Consider the following 23887-nt stretch of genomic DNA (forward strand, 5'->3'; position numbering starts at 1 on the left):
GATCTTTTCTCCATCTAACCCAGCTCCCCAAAGCCCTATTTTATTTTTAGACAGCTCATTCCTCCTCACTGCAGATAACACTGGAGTCCTTTTGGTTTGCATCCTCGTAGAGGTGCCTAATTGGCTCATGCAGCGAATAGCCAGAGCGCTCAAATGCAGCATGTCTCACACCACTGTGCTTCAGATTCCCATGGGAATCTCAGCTAGACAGAGGTGAGGGGCTGTCCTTGCCAGTCTAGGAGGGACACACGGTGAGGATTTTGCCTGAAGAGGTTAACGTCAGAAATCCAGATCCTGGCTGCCCTGTACAACCAGGTCTGCTGGTAGCACTATGTGGAATAAGCCAGTTATCTCCCCACCTATTTGTAGATGTCCCTCCCAAAAGCACTCATTCCTGTTCATGGTCTCCCCATCACCTCTGCCCACTACCCCGCTCTCTTCCTAAAAGTCCTGTAAACAATAGCTTCTCGCCTGCTCAGTGACCATCCGCAGCAAATTCTTACAACACAGTCATGCTAACAAAGAAATAAAGCCAGTTAACCTTCAACTAGCTTTCCAACATCTGCCCTAGACAGGCTTCTTTTACCTGAAACTCACAGCTAGGAGAAGGCAATTTGTGAAAAACAAATAGCTGGTGCACAGAAAATCATCTGGGCTGAGCTCTTCTCTCTCCCTGATCAAACAAATCCACAGCTGCTACTGCAGTAACAAATGGGGCCTGGCATTTTGCTTCAAAATACAAACCCCAAAGAGGAAAGGGTGTGAGGAAAAATTAAAATAGAGAAACAAGTGACCCCTGTCCCCAGCCCAACAGATGTTGGATGTATATGGGAAAGACAGAAGTTATCCAGTCAGGTAAGCACTAAGCAAAGAGCAAGACCAGCCGGGCCAGGACTGAAGTGTCCCTTCATTGCCCACCACGAGGCAGGGTACTGCCATGCCTCAAGCAGTGGGACACATGCATACAGAACTGCTCTCACCTCTGTGTCAGCCTGAGGACACAAATATAGGCAGAGAGCTGATGGTTTTCTGACCGCTTGCCCTTTCAAAACGTTGGCTGGACAGCTGAATGAAGCTGACTAGTATTCCATTTTATTTCCTGTGAAAAGTCTTCTCTATAAGAACAAATGTTTTCATAAGAACATTTCTGTGCCGTGCTTCAATGACCAATGATAAAAGCCACCTAATTCTTTTCAAAGAAATCAGATCACCCAAGGTTGGTTGTAAGCTACTAAGCGAAGAACACCTATGATAAAGTCACCACATTAAATGATAACTAAATAATTCCAGTAAGTACAGCATCAAGGTGCCTTAGAGACTAAAAGGCACCAAGTTACGAGACAGAACGAGTGCAAGGCTCTTCTATGCATGCAGAGTCAAAGCTTGCTTTCTCCACCCCCACATTTTTTTTCTTAATGCACAAATATTTATTTTCTTTTATCCTAACAGTCATTTTCTCCTCTCAAAGATACCAACACTGGCAACAAGTGGATGCAGCCAGCAAACAGGAGTCATTCAGGAGTTTCAGTGTACTTTGTAGGGGTGTTTATAAAAAAATAAACATGCAAAGGAAATGAAGTCTTGCTCTAAATACAGAGCAAGCTGGTGGACAGAATATAAAGCACTGGAATGGAAGATTCCTACAGTAGCAGGGAAAAAATTACCCTGAAGGAGAAAAGTGTTCTTGGCTCTAGACAAAACCAAAACATACCATTAGTTTACTTCTGTATTTGCCCACTCTTTCCTGCAACAGATTCAGAATTCACTTTATCCTTCCTGATGATGTAACTGCATAAACATTCAAGGTCTCGTGTGAAATTCTAAAGAGCTGTGGAACTAAAGAAATGCCAGGATGTGAAGAGGGCCACAGTTCACATTTGCCCTAACTGATCTTGGAAGCTGAAGAGTTGGCACCAGCTGATACATCAGTACGCAAATCTGAGGTTTGACCTTTCTCCATGGGTTAGAGACAAGCTCTACAGAGCTCACACACTAGAGAAGCAAAGAAGTTATCATTAACTCAAGCACCTCTCTGCTATGCTGTAAGATAACAAGGAAAAACCTGACAAGTGCAGTACTTCAAAACAGTGGTTGCAATGGAGAGCCTGCAGATCTCATTCAGCATGGAAGAAGAGGAGTAATACGCAGTGTGGCACAGTCATGACTGGGAACAAGAAAAATGCACTGAGTCTAGATGAACTCCAGCTATATATAAGCTTAAAAAATACATGAAGTAATCCTGAAGCAACTTGCATAAGGCTGTGATGAATTCTCCATAATTCGAAAATTTAAAATCAGATAATACCTTTCACAAACAATATGCTCTAGCCCATCCAGACGTGATGGCATAAATTACAGGGTGGAGTTTTACTGGACTGTGTTATATTTGGAGGGGGTTGGACTTGATGAACATAAACATTTCAGGCTGGAAGGGACTGCTGAGAAATGACAGATAAGATCCTTTTGATAAGATCCTACTTAACTGCTCTAAAAACAAATTCAATTTAGCTGCAATACACCAGTTACCACCAAATCATCCCAAATATTAACTTGCAATTACAATCTTCCTTATTGTCCTTCCATACTCAACAGAATTATAATTATAAATTATACACTGTGTACAGTTGTAAATAGAAACCGATTTTTTAAGTGCGGGCTTGGGAAAAAAACAACACTGCTTTAACAGATTCATGATAATTTTCTGAAGAGATGACCCTTCCTAAGGGTTTATGACCAGGAAATGCATTTCACTGAGATATAGCCCAGAGAAGGTGAGTCATATTCTACTAACATGTCCAGCATTACAACATATAAAGCACCACATTGTCAAGGTGTTGGACAGCCAGACCTCCATGAGGCTGGATCTATGGGAGTTAACGTCATAGATGACAGAAGCCTTAGAGTAAGTGGATTAAAAGCAAAAAAAAGAAAAAAGCAAGAGTCAGAAACATTAGATCTAAGCAACTCACCTGAAAAGGAGCCTTTCCTGTCAAACACTGATAAATGATGGTTCCTATACTCCAGAGGTCAGCTTTGGCATCGTAGTGTTGAGACATAATGACTTCTGGTGCCTTTTTGGGGAGAGAACAGAAAACTCTTTTATAAAAGATGTAGCTTTTTTTTTTTTGTCAGCTGCAAGAAACAAACAGAAGTTATGCTATTATACTTTAAAAACCCTGAGCTAGATTTCACAATAACCATAAAAGGTTTGCTCACAAGAAGACTGTAACACTACCTTGACAAGGGCCAATTCCCTGTCTAAGCAAGGGAAGCTGAGACTTTCACTCAGTCAGACAAAAAATACCAGATGCTATTTTGCTACTTTGGGCAAACTCAGTACTTTCCGTTCTCAGCGTCCCATTTTCTGCTGAATCCACCTGTGCTCAGGAGAAACCTCACTGAAATCGCATGGACAGATCTTCTAAACCAAAGCAAGTAACAGGTAAATGATCACGAAAAGCAAAGGCTCACAGCGCACAGGTAAGCTTCAGCCTCCATCCTGACCTGCATCACTTATGCGCTTTCCTCGTTCAGCCTAAGACGGCAGCATATTAATTACGCTCCAGAGCCTGCTGCCAAGGTCACAGTTTGGGTTCAAAGGCAGATCTGTGCGTTTCAGTCCAACAGCCTGAGCCCTGCTGTGCCTCAGCCTCTGGTTTCTAATCTCTCACCATGCCCTTGCTTGCTCCCTCCCAGGCTCATTCCAGAAGCTGGAGACGGTGCAAGTCCACACAGCCCCATGGCTCTGGAAGCAGCGTGCCTTAGGAATGGCAGCAGCAGAAGAGGGCAAGAAGGGCAGGCTTGCTAATCCCACGTGTTTATAACAACAGATTTCATCGCAGTGCTGCCAGCATGGAACAGGATCAATCTTCTAGCTCTGTTAGAAGTAAAGGCCACATGTAACGGAAAAAAAAACGGTAGCAAACAAGTTAGGGACAGACCAAGCTCCTGTCCACAAGGGAAGCAGGCATGACACCAAACAAAGCCAAGGAAGCAGTACAATGACTGGACAAGGAGGTTTCAAGTCTCGCATGACACAGAACCTATCAGGGTTCAGACAGAAAGCTCATTCTGGTATAGGTAAAATACCTTTCTTTTTTAAAAGAGCAGCAGTAGGCTATGCGCTAAAGCAGGGAATAAGGGCCTGCCTTGCCAGCAGATGTTCCCAGGGCCACCGCACAAGATCCACTATAGCAGTAGGGACAGACTTCAAACACTCCCTAAATCCCAAGTGAACCCTCCCTCCTCATCTTCCTTCAAATCCATCAGTAAAAAGAGAAAAATATGAAACATTCTGGGATTCCTTGTAACATCCAGAGTTGTTTAAAATGAAAAACTAAACCAGAAAGAAGTAATCTCTAGCTCCTCCAATCCTTTCAAAAAATAAGCTGGGTGTTTTCATTTACTTTCACAAGTGACTCTGAAAGAAAAAGTATCACTAAAAATAGACAATTCAGGAAACCCTCACAGGAGAAAAAAATTACATCATCTTCACATATAGCATAGTTCAAATAAACATGAGGCTTCAAAAAAAGGGAGAAAGAGGAAGTCTGTTTTGCTTGAGTTAGTACTGTGGAACAGACTACCAAACACGCTACCCATCCCTGCGCAGCACAGTCCAGCCTAACTCTGCCCAAAGAGTACAGACAAAAAAAGACTTAAAAGTGGATTACACCATGTTCAAAATCAGGCGCCTTCTGCCCCCGGGGCACTTGTAAAAAATTCAACCTAAATTGACCCACGTCATCTTTTTACTTTGAGCTCAGACACCCACATCCCCAGGAACTATTACATGGCTGGCTTTGACATTTTTATTTCTGACCTGGTTTTGTCATTTTTAATTTCACTGACTTGATGCAACACTGAGATCTCGACTGCTACCATGAGCATAAACAAGAGGTCACCTCTGCACATCCTGGTCCCAGAGCTGAAAGTACAGCTGGTTTGGGTGAAAGAACTAGGAGGAGGGTTAGGGAGTGGGAATGCACAAAACAAATTGCACACAAAAGCAGATGATCTCCATTTACACCCATCTGCCAAGTTGTACAGCAAAGCATACTTAGGAGGAAGTTAGCTAGTATGGCAAAATCTCCACCGGGATAGGTCCATAGATCTGAAGGGATTTTGCAAGACCAAAGACCTAAAAACAGCTGGAGATTTTACAAAACTGGTGTTAAATAGGGACTTTGTTTGTGATGCTGTGGCCTTAGCAAGAGTGACTGCAAAGCCTGAGGTGACAGCAGGCTTGTGGAACCACTCTGTCTCAAAAGGGCCTGCTGAATCAGTGATTTACTGAGGTTCCTCTCCAAGGAAACAACACCTCAAATATAGCCAGATGTGTGAAATATCATCCCAGCCCTCACTCTCTTTTGCCGTTTCTTTGCTTGCATCAGAGGAAACATTTCATTTCCCAATGCCTTTCTTGTAGAGGCCCTGGTCCCCTCTGGAAGATGAAGTTTCTGGTAGCAGACAGCAATCAATACTCCGTTTTGTTCAGTTTTATTTATCAACAGCTCACCTGACAGATGACAATACAGGCACCTGTTGTCCAACATTACCAGCAGCTAGAACTTTATGAAGTCTCCCTGTGTAATAGCTAGTTTCTGACAAGTAAATAAAATTTCACCTTTGGGTGAAAGACTAGCAAAAAACAAAGTCTTGTTTCCAGGGGCCAAAGCAAGAACAATACAGAAAAACCTGTAGGCAAAACACACTTACCATGTACATTGGTGAACCACACAACGTTGCTGCCATCATATTATTCTGCAGATACCGGGCAAACCCAAAATCAGCTACAAAGAGAAACAGAGAGGTAAGTCAGGATCAGACACCAGTTCTAGTGAGCTAGGACCTTCTCCAGTTGATTCCCCCTGCTTTCCTTTCACCTCCCATGAATCTTCACGGCAAGTGAAGTACCCCATCTTAACAAGACTTTGATAGCTCTCTTCTCAAGCAGTAACTTCCTTGTGTTGGTTATTAAACACACACTACAGACACTAGAAAAGGACAGACCAAGCCACAAAAAAAAAAAAAAAAAGTATTCAGAAGAACAAACTCCCATCCATTTTTCAGAGATCAACAGTCACTCTTCCTGTATCCATTTGCCTGCGCTTCGAAATGTCGGCTGCTGGACACTGGTAAAGCTCTCTTGACTTCAGTGAGAGCATGCCAGTCCCTGCTGGCTAGTTCATCTGCTGCTACCTCAGCTTTTAATTTGGGGAACTGAAAGTTCCCCTCCATTGAAAAGGCTGCAATGTAACAGACATCCAAGAGAAAGCACTACTCACCACCACTCACGTTTCTAGACCAGCCCTACTGAAAACAGTCTCGCTCTGTTCCTTTATAGGAGTTTCAGCAGTGCTAACCCCAGCACGAAGACAGAAAGCTGAGCCATAATTCACCCGGTGGCTAGAAGAGCCAGGGACAAGGAATACCAAGATGAATTACCTCTGCAGGTTACTCAGCATCTGATCATATGATACTTAGAGGTTCTCTCAAGGTTACCCAGATATTTCAGGCTAGGAGACTGACACAGCTGTTTACACTGTCATCTGTCACTAATGAATCGGTACAGCCAGCTATTCCCTGGACCATGTACTTCTCAGGGAAGCAGGACGGAGGTGTTGCAGGGTACATCACATCCAGAAGCAGCCGTGCCCGCAGACCTCCTGCTTGCATCCGTGGTTCCCAGTCACTTCCACCTCCCAGATAACTCTGCACTTCACAAAAAAAATTCAGCCAAATGGGCAGCAATGTTCCAAACTTTTCCACTGGACCTCATTTCTCAGCTGAATGAAAGCATTAACACTTTCTCCAGAGAACAGGGTTCAGGTGAGGAACAATTTTATCTGGTTTGTGTCAGCTTCAGCTCATGAACAGTAACATAACCAAAAGTCCATGTGTTGAGGATGAAATCATCCAGCACTCATCTCTGAGGGACCACAGGGAATATATGTGCTCTGTAACTGTATTACTGGAGCATTTGTCCCAACTACTGGTTTATCTGTGCCACTTGCCTAAGGCGCAAAAAGCTAATTTCTTCAAGATGCAGCTGAGAAGCCTGCCTCTAATTTGGACTGTGGAAACACCTGCTTTCAAGTGTGCCTGACTCCCACTGTGCTCTCTGAGGCCAGCCAGGAGAGCAGCTAGTTTCAGGCCTTAAGATACCAACATTTACCTGCTCATTTCTTGGTGAGCCTGGAGATTACAAGCCAATTAGGGCAGGCTGGTATTTGTTTTTAGCAAGGGAGGCACTGTTCAGCTTGGAAGTGGAGCAAGGCTTGCCCAATTTCTTTTGCATTAGTCTGTGTCCTGGCAGAGCAGAAAGCTCTTGCTCCTACTGCTTGGAGCCAACTAATGGTTATGCCTAGCAGAGGAATTAAGCAAGGAAGATGAAAAACATCAGGGCATTTTAAAAAGCGCAGCAATTCTTTCTTCCCCCTAGACAGTTCCCCAAAGAAAGATTAAGGCTTGCCACTTATCCGTCACCAAACTCTCCCGAGAGTGCTTAGGGTGACATTTGTAACGGGGTCTTACCAATCTTTATGCGAATGTTGTTGGGATTTGATTTCCTGCCTCCCGCATAGGAAAGGAGGATATTCTGTGGTTTCAGGTCCCGATGGATGATGCCTTTGCTGTGCAGCATTTTCATGGCACCTGCTATCTGCTGGAGAAAGAGCCTGATGGTGTCTTCACTAAGTGTCCGCATAGCTAGGGAGGAGTAAAAAAAAAAAATAGCCACAGATGAAAAAATTGCAATGCCAGTTCTTTGAAGAGCCCAGAGGGCAGATTCTTCACAGCAATTAGCCATAATTTGGCATTTTTACTTCCACGTACGGTGTTTTTTCTCCACATGCTATTTCTGAACGATTCCTACAGGCAACAAGGGAGAGCGTTTGCATTCCCAGCTTATTCTGTGGTCAGGGCTGTTTTCAGCCCCAAGTCCCTCATGGTAAACTCAGGCCAGTGGTGGGAGCTAAACCTGGGTTATCAACTGGGTCCAAAAAGTGACATCTGGTGAGGTTTAGGGCTTCCCTCAGCAAGAGCTGCCAGCCAGCTCGAGGCATGCACCAGGCAGGGCCTGTGGCCCGAGGAGTGGGAGGGTTGCTACCTTTGAGCTATGGTCAATAAATTCAGAGCTTTATCACAAAGACTATGTCCAAACCTGGAGCTAAGAGGAAAGGCAGTTAGGATTAGTCTTTACGTCTGCAGGAATCACTAAGGCCCAGGCTGGGTCTGGAACGGGTTGGTAGGTTAAATTCAGGCAGAGTCAGTTAGGGCACGTGACCCCCAGCGGTCTGTAACTCCGGGGTACGAGCCCAAGTCTAGGCCTAACCCTTATGCACCATCACCCCCGAGACCAAACAACAATTCTAATCCCAAACCCGGTGTTAGGATGAACCACGGGGCAATACCTAACAACGTACCCCTGCCAAACAGCCCCTGCAAACTGTCACTGACACCCTTCATCTTGCATCCATAGGCAGGAAAGAGCAGCAAGACTGTCTCAGAATGCTTTTACAAGCAAATATTTTTTTAAACATTAGTAATCAAAATCTGCAAATAGGGAAGCTCTGAACTGCACTCTCCCAGGATATGGGCTTCCCAAGAACAGTGGTGTGAAAATAAACATTGAAGGGATTAAAATAATGTTCAATTGGCTCCTCTAATCAGAGCAATATGACATTAGCTCTCGTTATTTTAAGAACTATACGTATGAAACTCTTGCCAAAGCTGGGAGCAGCCTGCTGAACAAACCCCAGGATCAACAGTGCTACCAGCCTGCCTCCTTGTCAGTCACTGAGTGAGTCAGGCTTAAAGCAAGCACCATTCCACTTGAATAAAATAATTTCTTTTGTAAAAAAACCCTGTAAATTACTTGGGACTTCATTAGTGTTTTTCCAGCTGTTCTCTAGTAAGACATTAAAACAAGCTGGCAGGAGCTTCAAAATGCTGCTCTACCTAGTCAGCTAGAAGGGAGGAACCCTTATGAAAACACAGATGAGGTTGCACACAGCTTTAACACAACACAGGAAATTAAAAACTTAACTTTTCAAATACGTGCATGGGGAACAGCAAGGGACACAGAGAAGCTAAACAGCACTTAGAATCGAAAATAAACTCCCATCACTCCCAAACCTCACTATTCTAGAAGGAGGCACAAGCAGAGCTAAAATGTCACTGCGGCTATCAGCTGGTCCTGGACTCATACACGTGAGACCAGTGCACATGTATATAGAGTTTCCCTCCCCTCACTGGGCCTTTTTGCTCATGAACTGGCACTCAGCTGGAATTCAAGACACTCCTCTGCAAGAAGGGGAGATTCTGTGAAGGGATTTTAAGGATATTAAGAGGCAGCTCAGATGCAAGTCTTCCAAATCCACTTGCATCTTCTGAAAAAAAGCACTGCCTCATCTTTTAACAAGGCTTTCCCCAGCCTCCTGCTGAAATACATCAACGTACTCAGTCATGCACTATTTTCTGCCTATTAAAGGTTCAGCATCTTAGCTGCGCTCAATCTTCTCTCCAACAAAAGGTCTCGGCAATATTTCTGTGATTCCTGTTCAAGGAATTCTATTCAGGAACGGTTAAAACACCATCTTTAAACAAAGCAGCAGGAATTCCAAAGTTTTTTGCCCAATTCACCTCAGGCCCAGGAAAGGACAAGCTATCTCATGGTCCCCAAACATGAAGCAAGGCTTGAAACTTGGCAGTTCTTAACGTTATTAAGCTAGCAGGCAATTACAAACTCCTGGCTAAATACACTCTGCCTCTAGCAGAGAACTGTGGTGTTGAGAGCCTTGTTCTGACCTGCAGTCCCAACACCATGCCACATCTTTAAGGCATTACCCTCTCCTTTATATACTTTGGTGGCTATAAGGCTAACACAGCACTAGCCACCATCCCTCAGCAAACCAGCTAAGCCTCCCTAATGCGGATTCTAACTCTTTATACTGAAAACAACATTGCTACCAAGATCAAAAAAATCCATTCACCCAAAGAAAACAGGGCCTCTAAGACACTAATTTCTGCAGAATTTCAGCTTTTCCACCTCATAGAAGTCTGTACAAAGCTCTCAGCCCTGCAAGGGTACTGTTTTCCTGAAGCTGGTGTCTTTGAGCCTGCAGACAGATTCCCCCAATGTGACTGCTGAGGCATCGCAAAGCTACCACGTTGCAGTGCAACAAAATTAGATAGAGGTCTGTTGGATCCTCTGGCAGCATTAAATCTCAATTCCAGGTAGTGCAGCAAGGTAGGACTGCGAAACTGAGACGCTGCCCTCAGTAACAGAGAAGGGACAGCTGGTTACTTGGGGAGTGTAGGGGCATATCTTTTCACCTCCCTCCATTAACAAACAGGCTGTAACACAAAAAAATCAAAAGTCCGTATCTCTCATACTAAGCCCATCAGTCTACTGCATGACAGCAGCAATCTCCAACTGAAGGACAGAGACATAAATACAACTGACACTTTCAGCAACTTCAGGATATTGGTCCGCAACAGACCTTCTAGACCAGCTACCATTGGCAGAGGGAGGGAGAAGATACAGAAGATTTATTCAGTCTAGGTGCCACCAAAAGAAAGTGTGAGGAATAAACCAACATGCTTTCTCTGCTACATTCCAAATAGGGAACCTATACTTCTGTCCCTGTAAAAAGGGGACATCTCTCATCTTCACCAGAAAACTGCTGGCAAAGCACTACATCTGCACTGAAGTCTGGGCGTCCCCATGGAGGTCTGCAGTCAGCAACACGTTCTTTCAGAGAACGCTGTTTCACAAGCCTGACTTTGCCATTACTGAGAAGTAATAATATCCCTGTGTTTATTTTCATGGGCTCCACTTCAGTGACGAGGCACTCAGCTTACTGCCTTGGGAACAGCAGCTACGCAGGTCAGTAGATCACAGCAAATATTCACTGCGGGTCAGCGCAGGGCTCGCGTGCCTTGTAGCTCTTGAGGCGCAGGAAAAGGATGAAACTACCTATAAAGTGCCCTGGTCAGCCCGTGCTGAGATGTTCAACCTGCCAGGTAAACTATAGTAAACAGCCCTTGTCAGCTGATCCAAGGGGAGATGCACTGGAGTGCACCCACTGATGTTACATGACAACACCATTTTGGAAAAGTTATTTAGGAAAAAGAACTTCTCTTACCCACAGGTGCCAGAAGTATCTCTAACACGGGCCCAGTTCAAATCATGCTAAAGTCTGAAAGACCAAGCTGATTTATTTGGGGCCCATCTTGTAAGCCCCCCAGCTCCAACCATGCAGAGCATGGCCAGTGAGACTCCTGCAAAGTCTTCTGTACAAGTCAGAAGACTTATTCCAGGTAGGTCTAGTCTTATCATAGATACTTTTCATTACCTAGCTGTAGAGGGTGAAAAGTTACACAGCACTGCCTCACACCTCTTATTGGCAAAGGAGTCCCCACTCCACTTGGGATGAATTGGAAAAATCAGAGCACGTGTCATGGTCAAACCAAGAAATGCCCTGGTCTTACACGAGGTTTTCTTCAGAGATGTGCTCTCCAAGCAGCAGCTTTAAGAAAGGTCATGAATATGCACTTATGACCTGTCCATAACAGCCTGTGTCAATGCCAATTCACAGAATTTAAGATGAAATTCTAGATCAGCCTGCTCTGACCTCCTGAGTACCCAAGGCCAGAGAATTCCAGTTATTCCTGTACCGAGGATGGTCACTCCTGTAACGCTTCCCACAGCTCCACCAGGCACAGCAGCAATCTGCCACTCTCAGCTCAAAACACACCCTTCGACGGGCCTTAAATGAAAGCAACATCCACAAAGATCTATCGGAAGGGAAATCACATTGTACCATTAAAGAACACCACCACAGAAGTTAAGCTCAGCAGAATGCACACAACCTTGGGCTGTATCAAAGAGATGGGGCTGACCGACAGCGTAACCCAGCTGAAATACATACTGCATTGAAATGTGCACGTACGCACGTCTTCCACTTATGAAGACAAGGAGAATTAGAGCGCCTTTGGATTCAACACAGAATTACCATATTGCCTAATGCTTGTAATTAGAGGGCAGAATGGATTGGGAAGCTTACAAGCATCTCGCTCAATGAGAAACAGGGGATTTGCATGCACAGCTTGCATAAGTGTTACAGGAACTACCAGCAAAAACGTATGAGGAGTCAGTGGGAAAGTAGATGTTGCAATTAAATACCATCACACAATTATTAAAATAACTGAAGCAGCACAATAACCGCTCAATAGAGATGAGCCTCCTGCGTATCAGTGAAATACCCTGGAAGAAATCCGAACTTTCCAAGATGAGCTTTCAGGAAAAAATGACTATCGTCAAAAGCACCCCGAGCACCTGCAGAAGCTGGGAGAGGAGATATCCCAAAGGGGCATATGGTGGAACAGAAAAAGCCACGTGATACAAAAGCTGACACTTGTATCTAGGCTCTGGAAGACCCAGATCTCTGCTCCAGTGATGGGAGTAACTAACTTTCTTACTGCAGTTCCTTACTGACTGCTCCCTCTGGAAATCTGTGCCTGCTGGGTTTTCTTTACTGGCAACTGGCACACAGATGTTAAGAGTTAAAATCAAAGCAAGCACCAATTTTCCAGTCACAACAGCTGCTCTTTACAGTTGTCAAGGTAAAATATTTTATTGGTAAAAACAGAGCTAAAGGTAACTTTTTCGAATTAACTTGGGCAAAGAAGGATCAAACGTTACCTCAGGCAACACTCAAACAAACCAAACTGGGGTACAACTCAATTTTAAAGCACAGCAATACCCAACGGATGCAAAAACACCATCACTTATCTAGAACAAAGCACACTAAACCTGGATTTTAAAAAACAAAACCTGTCACTTCTGTCTCACCCACATTTTAAACAAACAAAACACATGATAGGCAGAATATTCCTTCATTTTCCTTCAAGTACTACATCCTTTCTGAAAATTAAAGTCCACAAACGTAACTCATTACCTGGTATGAATAGAGTGCAACATACCAGCATCAAGCCCCAAATAATCACTCTAGGGATACCAACACTTGCTGTAGGGCAAATGTAAATTTAGCTTCTAATCCTTCAATTTTTGCCATTTCCAGACATCGTGTACCTCAAATAAGGAGCCTGAAGTATTATCCAGCTGACTAGCTTTTAATTTGAACAATGTGAACAAATTTTGTTTAACCATGACCCAGAGCCACACAAGAAATGAGATTAAAGTTGTCTCTTCACATTTAGTAATCTTCTAGTTAACATGCAAAGCAACAAGAAAGCTACTTTAAAGAAAAAAAAAAAATACAGTCAGGCCAACAGAAAATAAGGGCTGTGTCTGACTGCGGCTAAGCAGTTTGTTCAACATGTTATCTTCCTACTGCTTAAGTACTTGGGTGCAATGTGATTTTCACGTAGGCCAGGATCCTGTACCTGTGCAGTGGGCTGCACTGAAAAATAGCTTGGGAGATGGAAGCCTGAGTCCCAGCAACACCGCTGGACAACATGCAAATCACGTTTCATTTGGTCTGATGGCAAAGACGTGCTTCAGTCTCACCAAAAGGTTCTTCAAGGCACCACAGTCACAGATACCTGTGCTAAAGTCTCCAAAAGACCCTGAAGTTAGTTTTCATCACCCTCACAACACTACTGGCTACCCTACAGTCACCCTCAATACACTGAAGAAAGAAGTGTGTTCTGTCCTAGATGTGGGGACATCCTTAGGGGTAAACTTAAGTGAAATACAGTCTTGGGATCTTATTTTAATCCAACCCTACAGAACTGCAAGGCTTCGGTATAAATAGCTTTTTTCCAGTGACCAAGAAAAAGACAAGCCATGTCCCTAGCAGTGTTAAAACATGTTTAATCTATAAGGCCATTGTAACTAAAACGCACAACCATTGACAACAGCCACCACTGACCTACATAGGAAAGACTACAAGACTAGCTTTTATTATCACGGATTCTCAGTTTTCAAATGATTATCAAGGGTGAACCTCTTCGAAGAGGAGGAGTGATACACTGTTTATTTTGCAGGAATTAAAAAAAAAAAAAAAAAGATATACCATCTGCTTACTTAGATCTTCCACAAACCCCAGCAACTTTAATGAGCTAAAACAGTCAGTGTTTTCTTCTGAATACAGAGGATATTCTCCATATTGTTCTACTTACTGTGAAGATAGTCTGCCAGGTCACCACCATTACAGTACTGCAAACAGAACAGAAAGCTCAGTTAATGCAAGGCAAATCAAAGATTAAAAAGAAAACCAGTAAACTCCACTAGGATGGCAGGCTTGTCACGGTATTTAAACATAAATAATCACACATATGTCAAAATACGTATTTAGAAGTTGGCAGGAAGAAAAGCTAACATTCCTGTAGGTTCCTTTTCTGTCCTATTTCCCCTACACGTTATGTTGCATTATGATACACCAGCATTAACTAGCTTTTGCGCACGTACATGAGAGAGAAAGATAAAACCAGAACAAAACAGAAGGGTCATCACTGGAGAGACCACCAGAAAGCTGCTTGAGGAAAGCCTGGGAGCAGCCACAGCTGAAAACGGCAATCCCCACCTCACATTCCATACCATTAAGGAAAGCCAAGACGACCTCAGAGTGAAGACTGCAGAGGAAAGAAAGCGTTCAAAAGCTTTGCAGCTAAGCTGTGTGGAGAAAATTTACTTTCCATGTACCTTTGAAGCAAACACTACCCAGTAACACCCATCTGACCCTTGAGGTAAGACATCTGACTGATTAAACCTGTGCCAGCACGACCTTCCGACAGCAACAGTATGAAAAATCGCCCTGGCTGCTATCTTCACCCACACTGCTCCAGTTCTCACAAGGCATGCAGCTGCAGATTGGATTAGCAAAGGCATCACAGGTGAGACTGTAAGCAGAAAGCACTACTTGTGTAACAAGCCGGTCTGTTTAAACCAGGTTTAAAAAATTTGGAAGAGAAATTAAAAAAAAAAACAAAACACACTCACCTCCATAACCAAATAGACAGAGTTTGCCAGTTCCTGGGGAAAGAGAAAATGGAAAAATAAAAGATTTATGCATTGAAATATTTCACATGCATTACAGCTGCTGCATTTCTTTTTAAACAGGTAAACTGTGCTCTATGATTCAGACTGAAGAGAGGGGAAAAACTTCATTACAGACTAATTCCTGGAGGATTGCTTACTTAGAATTGTGCCAGGTATTTAAGCATTTTATTCCTTTCTCTGTGTGCACCTATTTAACCAAGCAAATCTCCTGTACTGTGGCTTGGGTCTTCATGTTCCTTTCTGGCTTCAGGATTAACAGCGGCATCCAACGCAGATGCTGGCACACTACTATCTTAAGAGCCTTAATCATTTCCACATTTAACTTGGCCCTTTATAGCAGCTATGCCCACATGAACAGCATTAGTCTGAGCAGAGAGATAAGATACAACTTTGGGACCTGCAACTCAACCCCATGGCTGAAAGATCCACCTTGGATTTGAGGGCAAAAAGGAAATATCTCGGGTCAAAAACGCATCACCGACCAACGATTTTCTACCCATGCATTAACAGAGTGCTGTTACTGGGTGGCTAAAGCTTTCTGGATTACCATGGGGGCCAACACCAGCAAAATCCAGGCCAAGTGCTTGTCTTCCTGAATTTGCTACCAGGTGCTGCACTGTGATGCTTCTTCCAGTCTTGACAGTCTACCTCCAGCCTTAGCGGATCATCTCCACTGGCTCCCTGGCTTTAGGAGCCATGTACGAGGCATGTACGCTGTACAAACACAAAGATACTGCAGAGAAGTGTCCCACAAACACAGAGCCCCACGGAGCCGCATTAGGAACGTTGGTGGCTGTGTGACACACGCGCTGACACCAGCGGCTGCCTGGCACTTGTTCAGAGCCACCAACCACTTGCAGAGAACAAACACAAAAACAGAAGGCAGACAGAATCACACCTACTACATAAAAGCCTGTATGCCAGAAGTCACTCCTAAACTCAAGGCCCAGTCCTGGACAAGCGCAGGCAGCAATTACCTGGGTGAGTGGAGGAGCTCTGAAGGCAACAGCAGAGCAAGGGACTTCACTCCATTTCGATAGGTCCAGGGCTGCATGCCTTTACTTACAGGCTGTTTAGACACCTGCCTGCCTGATTCCTCTTCCGAGCCTGACTACAATTTCAAAAAGCCCCAGCATCCACCCTACCAGCCTTTTAGTTTCCAAGCAGTCTCCACTGTCTGCTCTCAGCCCCTTTCATCTTGGTCTGCCCACAGGACTCTACCTGCTGTCAAGCCTGTACCAAATTGTCTGCCTTTGTCAATGCCTCGAGCCCTCAGCACCCCCCTCATCATTTCTCTTGCTGTCCTCTTTTAACCTCACTGCATGAAACCTTTTTTCCAGATGCTTGCTGGAAGCCTGGTTGGAAGAAGGGGAAGAGAGAGGAGGACACTGAACTACCTGCAATTTGAGAGGCTCAGGCTACAGCTGCATGCAGCACAGGCCACCTTCCCCCCCCCGAGAGGCACGAGGCACCGGGCAGCCCTGGCTCACGCCTCAATCAGGCCAGGGAGCTCACTCAGGGCAACTGCTGGGCATGAAGGATGCGTCTGAAGTAGTTTTTGCATCCCACACCATGTTCATCACTGCCACAGCAACATCTTTCATAGACGCTTCTTGTCTAAACATGCTGCGACCATTGCAGCTCAGTAACTCTACACATTTGTACATAAAGTGCCAGAACGGCATGGGGAAGCTTAGTATATTATTATCTATATAGAAAATGAAGAGGAAGCTTAGCTTACACAAACTAAGTCCAAAAGATATTTGTAATAAGTTATTAGCCGATAGCTAACGTACACTGTACAGTTTGGTTGTTTTTCCACTGTACGTTATTTAAAGACTCCGCAAAAAAACATCATCAAGCAAGTAATTGATTTTTGGCAGCCAGTGTGTGCAGTGACTAGGGTTAAATAAGGACCTACACAGGCAAGGGAGCTGCTCTGCTTGACTTCCCCAGCAACAAAGTGACCTTGGTGGTTAGTGGTTTTATTGCACCAACACGGGGTGAAGAGATAAGAGGGCAATGCCTGAAAGCTTCTAGGAGAGAAGTAGGTGGCTCTCCCAACCTTTCACTGGCACCAGCACCCTCTGAACATTCAAGCCTTACTGGGAAGCTCTCTCCACCCGCCGCAGGAGAAGGTTTAGCAAGTGCATTTCAGATCACAGGCGCCTGTAGCAGGGATGACACAACTTCCACACTTGCAACTTCAACGTTTCAGATCCACTTACCAGAAAGAGATTTGGAGGAGTTTTGCCAACAAAACTAAACATTTATTTCAGGAAAGGCCCCGGAAACAACCTCTTGTTTGGAAAAAGCCTTCAGCCAGTAGCTTACTGTGGTTACAATGGATACAAGTGTCTAAAGAGACTTCTGGTTTCTCAAACAGGCTGATGGACTTTTCTCAAGCTGATTCAGCATCAGAAACTATTTCTTTTCCATTTTTATCCTTCCACAGTATTTATGATTTTTGCGTTAACAAAACAAGGAAAAAATGCTGCAAGCCAGATTTTGCAGGCTACCAGTCTCTCCAAAAAGAAACAAAATGCCCAACCGGCTCATTTCTACATCAGTAACAAGAATAGCATTACAGTTTGTTGTACTTCTGTAGAGGCTTATGTCCAAGAATGCTACAGATAATTTACTCCGGACCTCTTACTCACTTGTGCCATTCCTTGCAGCCAAGGCTAATCCTGTCACTAAACAAGCTTGACAAAGGGAACAGCACAGAGGCAAGCCCCTAACTTTTCCTCTCACCACAAAGCGCAGCAGTACCCTGACCATGCTCCCCAACAGCACCAAAAGGCCCCTGCCAAAGACGTTAAGCTGATAATTAATCAGTCTGGATCATTGCCTGACTCACAGTCCTTGCAGTAGAGGCCTCAGCGATGAAGTTACAATTTAATTGAGTGTAAAAATAGGCAACAGCCTCTACTGTCTACAAATAACCACATCTGCTGACAGGAGACAAAGAAATGAAGAAACTTCATTTAGCAATACAGCATAAATCACCCCAGAACAGTGCTGCATTACAATTCCTCACTGGGACACTGGGAGGGACATCGTTATGGACATCAAGACCCAGCAGTCCTGTTTCCCTTTAAATTTTCTCTCCACCCATACTGGAAGGTGGCATGATCCTCTTCTTGGAAAGTGTGTGTTTACGTGTGCCCAAAGGGAAACGTCTGGGTGCACCCACAGTTAGTCATCCTCCTACCACAGCTTAAAAAGTCTGCGAAAGGAAACTTCCTTTGAGAAATCCTCCTCTGCACTCTACCGCAGCGCTTAGCCTGCCACCAAGTTTAGAAAGATGTTTAGGAAGGGGAAAAAGTTGAAGTATAATTACACAGCACTCCAAAACTCTCTCAGCAATGCAGTGTTCTCACCAATCTGTGTGGGACCAGTGTTGTAATAGACACTGGGGTAAAACCAGCAAAGAATGGCTTCCACCTCACACAAACCTTCTTTTCTAGGAAGACCGGGGGAAGCAGGAGGAACACGTAGGAGATGAATGTAGCTCTGCTGTTAACACCTACGGGCTGAGCACCGCGTGGCTGACAAGGCTCCTACTGCCTACAGCAGAGGAGCCGTATGGACTCAAGTCTCAAACCTGGTTTTGTTACCCTCCTGAAGAGCAGCGTACCACTGCCTGTTTGCTGGCCTCCTTCCCATGGCAAAGGTTCCTGTTTTGTACCTCTCAGAAGATATCCACCATGTGCTGCTCAACACCGCCTCTCCAACAGCATCCGGAGCAGCTGTCAAGCAAAGATAATTGCCACACACAGATCTCTAAATGGTGCTAGGACTCATCAATTGTACCAACACAACAGAAGCACAAAATAAAGCTGAGGGTCTGACAGTGGAAGAATAACTCAACACCAACCTAAAGCTAAGTTTTTTCACTCTTTTTTTAATGCTACTTCCCCTACTCACTGCAGCAGAGCCACAGCACACTGCATCCTCCTGTTTTGCTGAGTAGGATCTCATGGAGCCAGCACCCTTTCAGCCTATGGTCTCTACTCAACGCTCTTCTGACAGCAGCACAGGAGTCATGAACATGAGCTACAACAAACGTATTTTTGCTTTACAGAAACCAACTCCTAGGCCAACAATACCTGAAAAGCCTCTAGCTAAGGCAGGGGCTCCCAAACTTGGGAAACATAACCCACCATTCTCAAAAGAAGGAAGAAACTTTCCAAACAGTAAAATCTCTTGGTATTATTTCACTCTGGCTCACAGCTTGGCTTGAGCAGGCTAACATCTAAAGAGGGAAAGGAAAACCATCACTCTATGCAAGAATTATCTCTTGACACAACTATTTGAACGGAAGCAAGATAAAAGACAACAGTAACATTAATCTGAATTGTGGGAGCACCTACCAATACTTACCCTTTGGAAAATAGATCTAAAGCAAATAGCTAGAAGATATTCACATGCCTTTTGACCTCATGTGGAAGAAAAAAAAAAAGGTATCTCAGAGCCTATTGTGTTTCTCTGTTCTCTGGCCCTGATCACTCTCTTCACTCCTTCTGAACCTCACCAATAAGGAACTCAGGAACATTTTAAGCAGGTTTCCAATTCAGGAGACAACACTTATCTCAGATGAAGGAAGAAAAGGAGGAAAGAGGAAAGTACCCATTCACTGCAGTATAATCTCGTCTCTGCACAGACACACAATACCACAAAATGTTTCTCAAACCCAGACACACAGCTTCACAGCCAAAAGCACATTTTAGGACAGACTTTTGGGATTCAAGCCGTGCAGCCAGCGAGGTCTTGCACCAAGAGAGTTAGCATGTTATAAAAAGCCAGTTGCCACTTTCCTCCTGCGTATGGGCTACACTGGAAGTGACAAATCTTGGGCTGCGGAGGCAGTCACACATAAGCACGGTCCAGCAGATGACATGCAAGCAACAAGTACCGTCATCCAACAGACTACTCAATATCTTTGTCCATTTTGGCACATCCAATAGTCCAGCAATAAAACCTACTGCTACTGACTGGGAAGAGTTATTACCATGATCAGCAGATCTTTGGCTTCTCAAAAGAATGAGGGCTCCTAATTTCTTTGTGTAGATCCCAGGGAACAAGCATAAGAAGCAAGACTCAGAGAGGCCCACAGACTCCTGTACTGGCCCTTGACTTCATTCTGCTTCCTACAGACCTGTCAGCTTGCGCCAGGATGTGGAGCACCAGTGGAGGCACAGGGCAAGCAGAAGGGAGGCCCTGCAGCACAGAAGTGGTTTTATGGCCAGCCTTGCAGTAGGCAGATTTCTGTAGGACCAGAAGAACAATGATGCCAAGGGCCAGTGTTACCCTATTCCAGGCGCTATGGTATTCTCTGCTTATAAAACAGATAAGTTGTTTCAGGACAGGTCGTACTTCAGGGCAGATCAAAAACAGCAGAAAAGCTATCCTCTGGTTTTACACAGGCTTCAGGAAGGGAGGGAAAGTACCTCCCATCCCCCTGGCAACAGTCCTAAAGTCTGATTGTGTGACATTAAAAAACAAACAAGACAACACCATGTCCATGGAGCCACTGTTTGCCAGGCAGCTAATATCACCACAGACAAACGGTAGGACAGCTGGTAAGAGAGCGTGATTTTCAAGCAACCTGAAGAAACTTCACCATCCCTTCCACTGGACGTGAGCTTTCTGCATCTTCCTTCAAACCAGCCCCAGCTCTCTTCTCCTCTCCACCTCTACCTCCAGGCAGTGGCAGGCTGCAGGAGCTGCCACAGCCCAACATAAGTTCACTGCAGGCTTTGATCAAAGCCCTGAGATTCAATGCACTTGCCAGATGACTGATGGCTATGGTGCTTGAAGAAAGCTCAAACAGGAAAACACAACTCCCCCTCGGAGGCAGACTGGGCCTCTGCACAGCGACACACCACAGCAAGTCAAAGCTGAGCGCTGCATCTGAGCCTAACCACAGAAACCAAAATATAGGATTAATGTCATAATAAGAGTATAGAGACAAAGTGGCAGGTTCCACAAGTCACAGAGCTTCAAGGCGAGACCAAAATCATGCAGCAGGGCAAATTGAAGACTCTTGTTCCTGGAACACTGAAAAGCAATCACTTCGTACAGCAGTCATGTTCGTCTGGGAGTAACGCTGGGTCACCTACGCCGGTTTGTGTCCCCAGCTGGCCAGCTCTTTGGGAGGCATTACTGCCTGAGAGCAGGCAGCATAGGTCACATCTGTATGCAGCACCTGCAGCAGCCCAGCAAGGGTAAGAGACAGCAGAGGAAAAAAGCAGAATTCTGAAAAGTGTGGCCTTTCTGACATCGAGTGGAAAGAACTAGTTACCCCTTTGCCAAGAGGCAGAATAAGACCTAGAAGCTTCTTTAAACACAAGCAAGCTCCTTTTTGCAAAAGGCAATGCATTATGTTCATGCTATCAAGACAGTGAACTTCAGAATTCTAAAAACAATCATAAAAATATTGAAGATCTGATCTGCTTTTCTATATTTATTCCTCATCTCCTTTCTGTATCACAGTCATATTATAAAATGAACATTTAAGGTTGAATTCCCCATTACCTTAAGCTCAGTCACATGCACTGGAACGAAATCCTTGCATACCATAAAGTGGCATTTTACGAGCAGGAGTAGTGGGGGGAGTGCTGCGGGTCGAGGCAGACAATAAGGCAGGCTACAAGAGTGAATGTTTCAGTTTTAATCGCACACTCACCGAGACATATTCACTTACTGAGATATGTTCAGATACAAGTAAAACCACTCAATCTGGAAGTTTGATTTTAGAACCAATTAATGTAGTTCTACTAATAAAGTTGGGAACGGCTTGTTTTTTCAATGGCATATCCCAAACACAATCTGGTATACTGCAGGAGATTTTTTTCAATGCAACTCTGGAAATCAGAGGCCCAGCCCCCATGGGGTTTTCTGTGGCAGCTGCATGACTGACTGGCCTTCTCTTTTACATCCACTTATTTCATACTTCATTTACCAGATTTAAGAAAACTAACACACATTGTCATAGCACAAAGGTGTCATAACAAGGAGTTTAAAGGAAAAGCATAGGTTTTCAAATAAAAACTGTCTTAATTTAAGAGGGGAAAAAAAAATCCAATTACCAGAAGCCAGAGTAACGTGGGCTTGAAACTACAGTATTTAAAAAAAACGACGAGAACTGAAGATGTTTTAACATATCTGACAGGCTGGCTACAACTGTCAACTAGACAAAAAATATCAGTCAAACACAAATGAAAAATCCTGCGAAGAGAAAGCTGCCCACTGCCCGGCTGTGCGCGCAGTGACATTCAGCAGCACGCACACCCAGGGAACACACCGCCGACGTGCTCCACAGCCACCCCGCAGCCCGGCGGGGCTGCACCCCAGCCCTCGTGGGGGTCCCCATCGCACCAGCAGCTCTTGCGTTCCAGGCCACCAGCACGTACCGAGCCAGCTGAGAGGCCTTCCCTTCCTGGAGATGTAAGACGCTTTGCTAAATAGGATCTCTAATGACTTAAAATTCTGCATCTTTCATTCCCCCCACCAGTACCACACTGTCTGGTTGATCTCTAGTATGCCAGCTCAGCTGACCTAATTCCTCCTGTTATTCTGATGCTAGGAGACAAGCCAGGTGCTCCTGCAGTCAGACAGAACATTACTGCCCTAAGCAACCAGTGATGCAGATTTTGATTCATTTATATCAGTCCCCCTTGAAACAACCTTGCTTAATAAGCAAACACAGCTTTGAAATCCTCACTTTGCTTTTTGAGAGCATCTCTTTAGGTTTACGGTGGTATTTAAGGCCTGAACATCATAAAGAAGGAGACATTACACAGTTAAAGCACCTCTTTGCTACACACTAAGCACAAAAGAGGCTCTAAAGCTATCTGTTGGCAGGGCTCTTCCCTGCATTCTGCTGTGGACATTTATTATTAAATTTCTCAGAGAGGAACCATAACATCTGAAGACAATTAAGATGGCTTCTCTTAAGCAAAGTATGTTTAGGTAGGTACCTGAGAAACATTGCCTTGGAAGACCACATCACTCATTTTCACTTTCCATCAAGTTTGCCATTTACTATTGCTACATGAACATGAGTAACAGCAAAAAAACCCAAACAAACCACCCAACCAACAAAAAACAACAAACAAAAAAGTACATACTTATTTTGAAAACAAAACCAAACCAAAAACCTTCTCTCCTTGACTTTGCAGATCAAAGACCACCACCTTTGCTGATCGACCCTGTGCTCAGCTTCTCACTTGCCGCTCCGTCTTGCTGCGTGCCATGTGACGAAGGCAGCCTGCCTCATGGAAGAGACATGTCCACCTCAGAGGACCAGAGCTTCTCTAGGAGCATCCCCAAAGCAAACCAGAGCCATCCAGCTCAGACTCCTACCACCAACACTAACCCTACATTTGTGTTTGCTAGCCTACCTGTTGCGTTCCCATCAACAGATGGGAAGGCAGAGGGTGCAAGAAAGGAAAAGGAAAAAGGAAGACACATGAAAGCGAACTGATTATCCTCAATTCTCTACATATACTGAAGCATTAAGACGAGCCTTTGCAACACACAGTTTTATTGCAATTTCCCAGTTTAGGGTCAAAAAATTAAATCTTTTAATTGGGCTTTGGTTTGGACCTACAAATATTTGAAAGAAATTCAAACAGTGGCTCTCCATCTGAATTCAATCCCACCCAGCCACTGATTAGGAGGCACATCTTCCCATCTGTCTTCCAAGTCTCCACCTCCTTGCTTTGCTCACTCCAACCAAACGCTTTCAGTCATCACAAGGATTTAAACAGGGAAAATTTTCATAACGGAAACACTGATGGAGCTTCAAGAAGTGTGCTTCAGCACAAATAGCACCTCAGCCGTTACCAG

General features: G+C 44.4%; 1 protein-coding gene across 5 annotated transcripts in view; it reads right to left on the reverse strand.

Annotated features, from left to right (window-relative positions):
• The window catches only part of ULK1 (unc-51 like autophagy activating kinase 1), an 80390-nt gene that overhangs the window by 49152 nt on the left and 7351 nt on the right, over positions 1 to 23887 (reverse strand). For all 5 annotated transcript variants that reach the window (XM_068412328.1, XM_068412325.1, XM_068412326.1 and 2 more), the window contains exons 5-9: positions 14972 to 15004; positions 14152 to 14188; positions 7537 to 7710; positions 5719 to 5792; positions 2970 to 3071 (exon numbers count right to left, since the gene is read on the reverse strand). In XM_068412328.1, coding sequence (XP_068268429.1) covers positions 2970 to 3071; positions 5719 to 5792; positions 7537 to 7710; positions 14152 to 14188; positions 14972 to 15004 — 420 coding nt within the window. The remainder of the gene's footprint in view (positions 1 to 2969; positions 3072 to 5718; positions 5793 to 7536; positions 7711 to 14151; positions 14189 to 14971; positions 15005 to 23887) is intronic.

The sequence above is a fragment of the Nyctibius grandis genome, chromosome 14 (genome assembly GCF_013368605.1).
Source record: "Nyctibius grandis isolate bNycGra1 chromosome 14, bNycGra1.pri, whole genome shotgun sequence".
Lineage (NCBI taxonomy): Eukaryota > Metazoa > Chordata > Aves > Nyctibiiformes > Nyctibiidae > Nyctibius > Nyctibius grandis.